The 13410-nt window shown below is 40.8% G+C and overlaps 1 protein-coding gene across 1 annotated transcript in view; it reads right to left on the bottom strand.

The window, feature by feature from the left end:
• LOC308126859 (protein diaphanous homolog 3-like) overlaps positions 1 to 13410 on the bottom strand; it is a 161005-nt gene that overhangs the window by 91328 nt on the left and 56267 nt on the right. The window contains exons 17-21 of the mRNA XM_080491547.1: positions 8170 to 8211; positions 6870 to 6965; positions 5250 to 5344; positions 3914 to 4015; positions 995 to 1234 (exon numbers count right to left, since the gene is read on the bottom strand). Coding sequence (XP_080347673.1) covers positions 995 to 1234; positions 3914 to 4015; positions 5250 to 5344; positions 6870 to 6965; positions 8170 to 8211 — 575 coding nt within the window. The remainder of the gene's footprint in view (positions 1 to 994; positions 1235 to 3913; positions 4016 to 5249; positions 5345 to 6869; positions 6966 to 8169; positions 8212 to 13410) is intronic.

The following is a 13410-nucleotide window of genomic DNA, read 5'->3' as shown; positions in this document are numbered from 1 at the left end:
GAAGAAGGAATATTCTGTAACGTACCTTTGATAATTGATATTAATGAGCCTTTTACTGTTTTCTTACTGGACTATGAAAATTCAATTTGTCTGTTATATTAAACACCCAGAATGACAAATAGAAGGAAATATTATTACGTGGGTCTTTTCAACAATCCAACTTATTATTATTTAGTGATATTGTGACGAAAAAGGTCCTCTCACTGAAATGGCATGAAATACAGCAGCATTGTTTTTGGGCCGTACTGTTCATTACTGACACACAGGGTGACATTTCACATGACCATTAACCAAGTTGTGACAATAGGAGTGTTGTGAACCAAGACTTCTCTTTTTGACACAGATGATCCATCACAGTGCCTTAATAAAAGAGGTTTGACTGCAACAAATAACATACAAGGCAGCAAGGAAATCAGAAAACTGTGAGAGGCGGCAAAATCAAATAAAGAAAAAAAACGTGTAGTTTTGTGTAATTGGTAAAACTGACACTGAGCAACCAGAACATTGGAACCACTGGCAGACAAGTAAACGACCCTGATTCTACTGAATGGAGTATTAAGGTGTACTTTCCTCAAAGTTGATGTGTCAGAAACAGAAAAAAAAAGTGTAAGAAAAACTGCAGCTCTTGTACAGCGTTTCTGGTCAGTCTCTATCAAAAGTGGGTAGCAAAGGCTCACTGAACCAGGTGGTCCCATAGAAGCCTTACATTACCACTTACACACACTATACCTTCAAAAGTCTAGTGAGGTTCATTGCTTGAAGAGTCGGTTCTGTAGAAAAGGGGGGGAACCTACACAATACAGGCCAGGTGGTTTTAATGTTGTGGCCGACTGGTGTTTGTTATGGCAGCAGACAAAGCTGTGTAAAATCTATTGGGGAACTTTATCTCATAAGCTTTATTGAACCGTCATTACTCATGTTGAACCATTGGCACAGGAGAGATGAATGACTCTATTCTGGATGTGAACAGTCAGTGCGGTCACTCAGCGCTTACCTTGCAAAGGGAACTGAGGTCGAAGCCATACGACTGGGCGTTTCGAGAGCCGGCATTCATGTAATTCCCCAGCAGCAGCACGAGCTCCAGCAAGCGGCCAAAGGCGCGGCTCTTCCTGACCTCATCGCATGCGGCATTTACTGCCAGGATGTCTGGACGCAGGTTGTTTACCTGCTCGTCAAACTGCAGCCGGAAGAGGATGTGGCTGAGGCGAGGATGCAGACGCTTCACACTGCTCATCTGTGTAAGGCAGGAAACACGTTGGTATATTTTTGAAGAAAAATAGGAAAAGAATAATTATTGGAAAGAGACAAAAGTAGCTGTGGAGCAATTTGAAGGAAATCATGTCAAAGGAAGAACACTCAGTCAGCAAAGAGAGTTAAAACTTGAAATAATCACAATCGCACTTCTGTCACACTCTCAAAAGCAGACAAACTCATTTAAAAGATATTTATGCAACCAGCATGTTGGAAAGTGTTGCTAGGCAGTGGTAATGGATGCTGGCAGTGATTTGATTTGGGACCCAGGTCTGGTAAAGTTAATTGTGGAGTTAGTGTCCATATAGGGCAGGCAGCAGAGGGGGTGGAATATACAATAGGCAGCCTTGGATTACCACTCTCACACAATTAGAGAAAATTGGAAAATATTGCAATGGGCCCAGGACCTGGCTAACAACAGTGATTGTGTACGTGTGTGAGGTGGAGGGGAGGGGAGGGGAGGAGGGCAGGTTCCAATAGTCTGTTTCACACAACAGCTGGCTGTGCGGTTTGATGTCTTCCATCAAGGGTTTAATTATAGCTACTGTAATATTATCAAATGACTATTGTGTGTGTGTGTTGCAGAAAGCAAGAGAGAAAAGAGGAGGAGAATTACATGGCGAAATTAAACAGTGAAGAGCACCGAAGGAGCGAACACAATGTGCTTGTGAAGTCTGAATGTGATAATTTATGGGATCAAATACATAGAAGATAATGGGACAAAGAAGAATAAAAGCAAATATACGAAACTGTAGAAGAGACTGTACTGACCACATGAGGGGATGAGTTCTAGCAGGACGGGAAGTTAAGGGAAATGTGTGTTTTGCTAAGTCATAATTTCAAGAGGTGAACTGAGGTAAATTGACTTTACTTAAATAAATAACTTCTCTTACAGCTTGAGCAGTCTCTGCACACTTTGCTTGTTCTGACACACACCGATGGAGACAGCTGCCATGCGAGGTGCTCGACTTCAAGTGGGAGCAATTTGGTGTCTTGCCTGAGGACACTTCCGACATATGGACGAGACGAGATGTGGGAATCGTACCGCCAACCTTGAGTTATAAAGACTATCCACTCTACCCACTGAGCTGCAGCCGCCCCACAGGGTGATAGGGGATAAAGTTCTGTTGACATATTGGACGTTTCCCTCATGTTTTCTAAAAGGTCCGAGAATCAATACAGGATTCCAAAGTTCTAAAAGCCATCGTCTGGTGTAAAAACAAATTATTATGAGTAAATATTTTGACAGCTGGTAATAAATGTGTCCATGGAGTGTCAACAACAATTTGAATCCAAGCTGAAAAGCTTCAACTCAAAGATGCTCCACAGCTAAGGACTGCAACTATATTTGAATCAGCAGGACGCACACACTGGTAAACAGTCCTTCCATTTCACAAATTAAAGAAATAAATAAATATATATATATATATTTCCACTCTCACTGAGGTACAGCAGCTGTGACTGTGCAGCATGAATATATTAGAAGATGTTTCAAAGTAATAAACATTATAATATATCGAAATTACAATCAATGCAACTTAATGTAGAGGATGAAGATCTTTTAATTCCTTTTGACAGATTGCCACAGAGTATTTAATTTCTCTGCAGAGCTGCAGGAGAAACATTAAATAATAATCACAAGGGCATTTAGTCCGAGGCACAGTAAAGATTCTTACAATGCATTCACATCCATTTCCTAGAATAGGCATTACTTTCGCACACTGCAATCACATGAGGTGCAGATGAAGTCAAGTGTGAGAATGTTGAGGATTGTAAATAGAAAGGATAAATTGCATGTGTTTGCACAATGGTAAATTAAAAATTCCCTTTGAACCTAAGCTTTTCTGGTAGGTGAAAGCACACAGGCCTCCTTGGGCCCACGCACGCACAGCAGTGAAACAATATTATATAAGCGGGCTGTTCTTTGTTCTATGTCTCCCTGATGAACGATATACAACAGCTGAACACGCTCTATTTTTTATTTTTTTTTACCCCCTCCATCAACTACTTAGTTGGTTATTTTCAGATGTCTTCATGAGTAAATACAAAACACCGGGCCAAAGAAGATTATTGTATATTGTCAGTAACATAGCTGCTCAGCAGAAACTCTGAATACATAAAAACAAAACTACTGCACCCCTCATGCATAATTCTGTGTAACTCCGCCACCCCTCTTAAAAAGTCAAGTAAGAAATTGAAGCAGACACAATTAGGCAGCAGTGCTGCTCTTTAAAGTGCATAAATTAGTTCAGCAGTCCACAGGTGTCCCGTCTTTCGTCTTACGGCTTAAAGAGACTGAATTTTAAAGAGCTCAGGATTATGGTAATCATATGAGAGTGCTCAATGTGTGTAATATGTGCTCGTCTTCTCGAGAAGAAAAAAGGCTGGGATGGATTTCAAATAACTACAAGATAACTTTGAATTACAATAACAGCCACTGTTCTCAATCAACATACGAACATTTGTGTTTCTTTCAAGGTTTATGATTTGTCTTGTCAAAGTGAGAAAGACGACTTTGTGCAAAGTTTTACAACAATTCGAATTTTGTTGTTTTTGTTTCTGTGATATGACGTGCAAAATGTGCAAACATGTATTCTGAGAACAACATCCTGGTGGCGGGAAGCGGAGCGTTGTGCAGCCGTTTGTGATAATGTGTACTCACCACAACCCCAAACTGCTCTGGCTCGGATAAACTGGAGTACTCATTTTTGTACTTTGCCAGAGCATTCAGTTGCTCCTGCTCGGGGAGATGCTTTACAAGGTTCTGGTGGGGAGAAAAAGAAAAAAAAAAAGTAAGACAGGGAGTGAGGGAGACCCCATACAAGACATGGTAACAAAGACATTTCATATCATTTACACTTGGCAAAATGCGACATTCTTGTTGACTATTCTCTCTATAGAATTCGACTCTATGGTGTTTGCTTTAGTTTATAAAGCAATGTAAAGTAATAGTCTCATAGTTACAAGCATAAAGAGTTTTTTTTTGTATGATAGGATAACACAAAGCTTCTGTTCTATTACAAAAGGAATAAATGTCAAGCTATTGAAGACATACATTCCATTGTCCAATCTCAATGGCCTCTCAATAAATATGATAGCAAATCCCTAAAGTCACATAAATTGTTTATTTGAACATTAATAGTGTTATAGTTATCACTAAAGTACTACAAGGAGATGCGTTTGATTTATGATTCCTTACATCTCTTTTCCTCATTGACTATTAAAATATTATTTCTAAATGTAGGTTTATGGCTTACGTTGGTTTTGATTTAAACACAAATATAAAAAAGAGATCTTATATTTTTTTTTTTTAACTTACAGGTCATCAACATTTAGTGCAATATCTTCTGACAATTTCGACATTTAAATAGCTGTACACAGACCATTATAGGGAAATTATCAGTAATGAATCCATCATGCAAATCACTTCTCACACTTGTCCATCCACCAGCTAAATTCACAAACAACCGAAGCGATGGCAGTCAGCAAGCCAAAAGAGACTCAGGCTAGTCCATTACAATACAATACTCCAAAGAATGAATGGAATTAATGGATGGACTGAGATGCAAGAAATAAATACATACAAGATGGAAAGTAAACTTTCGAGCAGCCACAGCACAATATAAAAATCATGAAAAACAGCTGTATATCACCATAGTGCTATTTATCTATTGACAGATTTCTTCTGCTCACCAACTGCTTCGACACCTTCTGTACTGAAGGCTTTACAGATGGCCGATGCGTCAGCCTCAGGCTAACATGCCGTTTTAAGGCAGACGAATAATCAGGACAATAGACAAGAGTTGGGGCACGAACCGGGCCAACTGAGTAGGAGAACGGCAGCAATAAAAATACACTTCCAGCCCCCAAGGTGTAAAGTTGCACAAAGCAGTCTGAACTAGTTACCAATATTCCTTCCATGTCAAAGTTAAGTAGGCCCAGTGACAAGTCGAGTTTGTACTCAACGTGTTTATAAAGTGAAGCAAAGAGAGATCTACCTGGATCATGGATTCACTCAGTTGGTCCTCATCCACCTCCACTATCATGCGTCGAATTTCCTGATATGGCATTCGAAAGGAACCCAGAAAGATGGCTATATAAAACACAAAGAAAGGACACATCAAATGCTGTCGTAAATATAGATATGATTCGTTACTGGCCATCATTGTCATGGTTTCAGCCAATTGGTCATAAAAGTGAAAGGACACAGAAAAGAAACAAAAGATTAGATGAAGAATGATGTCAAACAGAGAGAGCAGCTTCAAAGAGCACTCATAGGCCATGAAGTAAGAACTGAAGAAATATATTATCAAAGAAACTGTTTTGTTTTACTTTTATGGCGGGTGGGGTTTGGCTTTGAAAAATCATACTGGCCAAGCAAGAATGAAATCCTCATGCAAGTGATACAGCTAGGGACATAAGTCATTAGTGTAGTCAGTGGAACCACACACACACACACACACACACACACACACACACACACACACACACACACACACACACACACACACACACACACACACAAAAACCTCAGCTAAAAGATGTGTGACCGGGCTCAGAATTTGATGTTGCAGAACTTGAACACTGATTGGGAATATGTAAAGCTAAAAATTGTGGTGATATGAATGCCTGCTCTGCATTTGAGAGCTTCCAATGTGAAGTAATTCAAGGACATCAAACCTACAGGATCCACATTAAAACAAGAAAAATATAATGTTCACTACTTCTAATTAAGACAAAAATTGCAAAATGAGTTGTTAGTATTACTGACATTAAGTCAGATGTTCAAACATTTTAAGACACTCACAATAAAGGTGTGGCTGACGAGCAGCACGCACATTTTCTCGAGTGAAAGCATGTGAAATGTGATTTAAAGCTCCTTCATTAGCAAATGAGAACGTTTGAGTACATTAAAACTCATTTGGTGGAATAAATTTGCGCTGTTTCAGTGACGGCATCAATCAGGCAACAGGACTCTTGATACTCGCTCTTAACTTCAATCAAAGACTCTTTACCTCCTATGGCAAAACATATAAACCGCCCACTCTCCTTTTACTTTTTCCTGCGCTATGAGTTGTGCTGCATGATTTATCACTGTTACATGGCTGATTAGTCTCATTTCCTTTTAATACATGAAACAAAGGTCACAGCTTCCCTTGATACGAGCCAATGAGGTCCTAAGATCTGAGAGTGCTTAAGAGATCAGCTGCATCCTCAATAATGCCGTGTGCTTTTAAAATGGCCATTTAAAGACCAAGCATGCATGGATGAATGCAAGTGGGAGTGAAAATGAGACGGACGGATCAGCTCTCTCCTTCTGTTTCTCTCGTCCCTTAACGGATCCTTAACATTATTAATTAACTCAGTGTGAAGACGTGAGTCATAGGTAGGAATGGCCAAATGCTGTCTTGCTTCAATTGCCGCTGAAAGAAACCACAGTGAAGCCTGCTCCCTGCCAATACGGTCTACTATGGTAAAAGAATTGCAAAAAGGCTGCAGACCGTGAATAAATAGCAAACATGAAGATATAAGGAAACATATGCTCATTACACTTGAGTAACACCGACCTGAAAATAGAGTTCATGGTCAGCGTGTGCTGAAAATGAACAAATACTCACACAGATTCTGTGCAATCTTGGGATCGAGGACCTTGAGCGCCTTAATTTTCTTCTTTATGGTTTTCTTATCCTCCAGATCCTCCTCTTCTTTTTTGGCTGATGAAAACAGAAATCCTCAATTATTGTCAATGCATAAACATCGCACAAATGCACGTGTCAGCAAGTCCCTGCTGATGTTTGAACGACGCACACAAATTCAGTCAGATTAAGGGATTTAGATCCGTGTCCAGGTGACAGGGTAAGGAAGTGAAGAGTGAAAAGTGCCCTGGGATGTAGAGATTGTCCGGCTGCATTGCATCCGTGTATTGAGCCGAGGCACGACACAGGTTATAAATATATCAGCTGTTTGAAAAGACTACCAAACACTTCCCTTTTCTCTTTGGTTGTTGTCTCTGTGTGTGCATTTACATATATTTGCCAAGTGAACAATGACACAATGATGGGAAGCCATGCTTTTGGAAAACCATGGAAAAAGAGATTAAGGGGAGAAACTGTGATCACAGCACTGAGCAAAGCATCGGAGAGCCACGACTCCACCATAAACACAAAGTTGCACATTTGGTAATTAGGTTACAGGTGATGGTAAATGTGATTTGGGTGACGGAGTCAGGTGGGTGGGATTTTGATAGATCTATTGGTAGACAGCAGAGGCACAGAGAGCTCTGGATTAAAACATCAAAAGAATAATGGAAATACATAAAACACACACACACACACACACACACACACACACACACACACACACACACACACACACACACACACACACACACACACACACACACACACACACACACACACACACACACACACACACACACACACACACACACACACACACACACACACACACACACACACACACACACACACACACGCCCTCTTGAGCCATGCTCACAAAGATGAGTTTCATGGTTGGTTTTAATTATTTAAGACGCCAGATTAAGAGAACAAAATGTGCATCCCAGGAGTACGCTGGGTAATTGTCTGGCGCTGTAATTATTGTGTGTGTGGTGAGAGGAGAGGAGAGGAGAGGAGAGGAGAGGAGAGGAGAGGAGAGGAGAGGAGAGGAGAGGAGAGGAGAGGAGACAAGAGAGATAGAGCACAGGTATTCTGCTGTTCCACATGGGCTTAGTCTTCTTTCAGGGATGCTGTATCTAATTAAAAAGTGAAGAGGTATGCTGGGAGCTCCCCACATGAACAGATTGGTAGCATGTTCACAAACAAGCACACCTACAGCACAGCCCACCACACTGAAATACACAAACACGGCCACACACAGAGCTATCCTTGGACTTACGTGGCTCCTCTGTTGGTACACTCTCCTCACAGTCTTTCAACAAGTGAGGGAGGCAAAAATGTAAAGGACACATGTGGAGGACATTGGCAAGTGTGTACCATGGAGAAGGGGAGAGGAGAGAGAATGAAAAGATGAAAATACTTTTTCATAATCGTGCTTCACCCCAGTGTGGACTGGGTGCAGTACAAAGAGAACACATGTTATAGAACTAAAACTAGAGATGGCTGAATAAACAATTGAGTAGAAAGCAAGCACAGTGTAAAATTTGACCAAATAACCTGCGAGAAAAACAATCCATAATGACTGAACTTTGTTGGTCCTCCGTTACTCAATATAATGCACATTTGTGTTGTGAGCCTTGTTCACTTATTACTCGAATGCAGATCACTTAGTCCAAGTTAAAAAGGATATCAATCTGGGGTGCAATAGTTATATTAAACGTTAGCAACCACGCCTCATGGTCAATGTCACTGGCTTCTCTGAGCTGGCGTGGTATGTCTGCACTTATTTTGTTTTTTGGAAGGGAATTGTTTTTTTTTTCTAGCTACTCAAATTCCTTGATATGATCCAGAGATGCACACCTCTCGGTGTGGATGTGAGTGGATGTGGTTCTCCATCTGTCTGTGTTTGCCCTGTGATCTATCCAGAAAAAAGGCAATCCATATATTCAAATTCTACTTTAAGAAGACATGTTTTATACATTTTAAAGGCTAAAGGTTTTAACTGTTCTATACTGTTGAGAGCACAATCTAAAGCAGTGGCTTGTGCAAGAGACTTTAACTGCTGCTGTCTTAACAGCAAGTACTCTGATCTGCACGTTTCAAGGAAGTTGCACCGCCTGTTATTATTCACAACTAAAGTTCAATGAATAGCATAAAATAAAGTCATTTTGTATAAAATAACACCATTTATATCACATTGCATGCTGGGGTTCTGCATATCCTGCTGTGGCTAAGAAGAGATGGATACGTGTGTATACTGGTAAGTGACAATAATAATGTTTCATTGTGTTGACTAATTTTACTGCCGTTTCAAATTTATTTTTTTTTAGATTCAAATAGGTTCTATTGGTCAAATTGCACAATAGTTTTCCATGGCCTCAAAACAGCAATGCACTTGACAACACCTACTTTTACTATCTACATCTCCATGGGTGCAAGTACTAGACCCACTTCTGCTAATTAAACAACGTGGGTGATGGACTAAAAAAAAAAAAAAAGGAATTGACAACAACGCTTGTCTGAATTGCATTGTGCTGGGCGATACGCTGTGACATTTGTAAAATGGAGCCCTGAAAGTAATTGTCAGAATGATAAGTGGGCGATTTGTGTTGCATTCGTCATTGAGGTTTTCATTGTTTCATGTTTAAAGTTTCTGTAGATTTGTTCACGGCTGACACTCAACTAATCTAAAAATATTAGATCTGATCATATGTAGTGATGAAAGAAACGTTAATTTTAAGCATCTTACAGATATTATACTGTACATGCTTTGTGCACTGCAAGGTTAAAGATCTATTTTAGAACTTAAATGCTTGAAACAGGTAAATGATGATGCAACACTATTCAAATAAGGGCGGAGAAAACATATTGATATAAATAGGCTTGAAGGACTGCTATAAATTAGCATTATCCCCAAGAGCCACACAGTCTTCTAATCCAGCTGCTTGTGTAAATATGTTCAACACAGTATGATGCAACACATTTTGGTTAAGATAATCCTAAAGAATAAAGATTGTGTGCAGAACAGACTTTGAAAAGGAAAAAAAAGAAATTAATAAAGGCATGAAGAATTGGGGTATTTACTCTTCGGGGAACATAAGCTTTAAATGTGACGCTGTTGGGTATTTACATGCAATATAAGACGGCAGGCTAAAAAAGCCTCCAGCTTACTGCATTAAGATGTTGTATTGATCTACCCAATCATAACTTATAGCCCATCAGAATCTCCTTTATTACAGCACACACCGACGCTCCCTCAAATACAAGCTCATGCACAAACTAGCTAATGTAAATAAATAAAAGTAGTATAGTATTCATCATCATGTTTCAGCATGGATATGAACATACTTGGCTGAGTCGTGAATTCATGAATCATCCCCGCACAGGCCTGCAAGGACTAAGTCCATCACTCCAGTATAAGAGATAGCGGTCAGATAGAAATCACATTACACATACGGACACACTAACATATACCCTCCCCCCAGCCAACTCGTGCGTTATCAGTTGAATCAGCTAATTAGATCGCTCTGTTCCAACATCACCCCCTCATCCTCTGTGGTCAAAAGCATCTCTTCTTTAGGGAAGGCAGCTCATTATGCATCAGCCAATTAAAATTTCCCGCTAAAGGTCGGAGGTCAGTGGTTAATCAATCAGAGGGGGTGGCGTCAGTTGTAGTTATCAGATTGCGCCTTCATCTAGGAAGTGGAAAGATAAAGGTGCACTTGTGGGAGCAGAGCAGTGGGGGACTCCGTATCACTTCACAAATCTAAGAAAAAGCAGGTGGGAAAAGGGTCAAAAGGGGAAAAAAAAAAAAAAGTGGATGCAGTTCAGGTAAAGTCCAACTGAAGCTGATATTCAAGGCTCTAATGGCATAGTTTCCAACATTCATTTTGTGTGAAAAGACGACTCACTGCTGGGATAAAAAGTGTTTAGAGATGGTACTGGGAGAAAAAAATATATAATCTGAGCGTGATATAAAAGATGGAAGTTAAGAAATGAGCCACCGACTAAAAACCACAGTTAAGATCAGATAACGTGAAAAGGGGGAAAGCAGGGCAAGAATCACACAACAGGAGAGAGCAGAGCATTACAGATAGACGCTGACAGTGGGGAAACGGTGCGAGTTGAAAGGTCCGCGCTGCTCTACAGCAGCACACATGAGCGCAAGCCATCAACCCTCTAACCAAGCTAAAGCTTTTTCATGGAGGTCGGTGATAAATGTCAACTTGATGTGGGGACTGTGAACAAAGTAGTAGGAAAGATAAGTCTGACAAACAAAACAACGATAAAGGACTATGTCTGGATTGTTTTCTTTACTTTGAGTGTAACACTTTTGTGATGTTATATTCCCATGACAGCATAACGTACGTTCATTTGAGTAAAAACACTATTGGTAACCCGAGAAGAAGAAAGTGGTCTTATTGTCAGGGGATGAGCATATTAATGTTTAGTTGCAGGGCCAGATGGGGATAGAAGGTTGGATTTTATAACAGGATTATCTACTCTTGTCAGTCAAAATAATTTTACAGGCTGGATTTTGATCCGATATCTGCACTTGCACTTGACAAAAATATGACAGTGTGTAACAGTGGGCGCACACGCAAAGATTCCAAACAGTAGCACTTCCCAGAAGGCAGAATCACTGAATTGTGCCATCAAAGCACTAAAACGAGTGGTGGATGAACAAAAACTGCTGTGAAAGAGCATGACTGATGCCGTATATGACAGGCAGGCCTAAGAGAAGAGCAAGTAACACCTCAAATCCCCTCCCACCCCTTCCACACCCACACAAAAATCCCCTTCTCCTCCGGAGCTCTCTCCACTCACATTGCCACTTTATCTTATCAAGATGGATTCCCAATCAGAGAAAAAACCTTTTCTGGTCTGCTTTTTGCCCACATAAAAAGAAAGAAAGAAAAAAACCAAAACATTCAAAATGGAATACTAACTTGAAAGAAGTTAACAGATAAATGAATCAGAGACATATATGAGACCTTTATTTGATTTACATTTGTCTTACTTCTTTTGCTACATTTCTCTCTCCTTGATCAGAGTTAATTATTCAGAGCAAGATATAGTGACACCATCATCTACTCCACAAAAAGGTAAACAAGCACACGATGAGGAGAAAGTTGGGAGGGCCACAGTCTCCACAGGCTAATTCAATTACTGTGTTGTTTCCAATAGCCAATCAAAGCAGCCATGCAGGTAACTTTTAAATCACTACTATCAAGGGGTGTCAGCGGCACGATAATTCATGGGGCCTTTCTATGGAATAGGCAAACACTACACACCCATATATAATACACACAGTTGCCTGGAGCAAAATCCAGCGTGAGACATCTGATGCACAGGAGGGGGGCTGTCTCTAGCAAGTGAACAAATCCACAATTCCGACACGTCTGTCAACTCCGCAGTCAACAGAGGGGAGAGGAACAGTCAAACCAGCCGCACAGTTTGACTGGTTGAATCACTGTATGGTTCGGATCCAGCTAAGTCCTGAACTTCAGTCAGACTGACAGAAAGCACAAGAGACATCAAAAATGGTTACTTGCACTATGCATACCTGCTTTCACCTTTTGGTCTCTGCCTCACCAACGCGCACGCGCACACGCACACACACACACACACACACACACACACACACACACACACACACACACACACACACACACACACACACACACACACACACACACACACACACACACACACACACACACACACACACACACACACACACACACACACACACACACACACACACACACACACACACACACACACACACACACACACACACACACACACACACACACACACACACACACACACACACACACACACACACACACACACACACACACACACACACACACACACACACACACACACACACACACACACACACACACACACACACACACAGTCCATAGTCATGGATAACAGCCAGATGACAGCTCGACTGGTCTGTTTGCACATGGACTGTCCTTTTCCCTCTGTTAAAAGGTACCAGTGTGTGCGCGCGTACGTGTGAGTACCACCAAGTGTGGGGCAGAAAGAGATCAGAGTAATGAAGTGAGGAGCTGTGTTGTGAGTGAGCTAATCAAAGTGAACCATGCACGGCCACCTCTCTCTGTGATCCAGACTAGATGACCCAAGGCCATAATTAGTCTGAGACTTTCATTCTGATAGCAGCAAATTAACAGACTTCATTAGGCTTTTTCTCTCTTCTCCTCTCTTTTTTTCTTCCTTCTACACCAAGATCACTAAAAGTGTTCCTGTACAAGTGTCAGGGTCTACAATGGCCCAGGCCATTTCTCTCCACAAAGCAAGCAAATTGCACAAAAGAGAACACATAAGGATAGACATTTAAAAAATAAAGTGGCAAATCTGGACTCAAGTGACTGATAATACATCAAAAAAATCCCTAATTGATTAGAAGCTTCTACTAATCAGCCTGTTGGCTTGTGGGGATGGATGAATTGAACCGATGGCTCTATTCTCTGTGGAGTAGTGC

Source organism: Lipophrys pholis (assembly GCF_963383615.2).
Source record: "Lipophrys pholis genome assembly, chromosome: 2".
In the NCBI taxonomy this organism is placed as follows: domain Eukaryota; kingdom Metazoa; phylum Chordata; class Actinopteri; order Blenniiformes; family Blenniidae; genus Lipophrys; species Lipophrys pholis.
The sequence above is the reverse complement of the archived record's forward strand: the minus strand, read 5'-3'. Positions and strand labels throughout refer to the sequence as shown.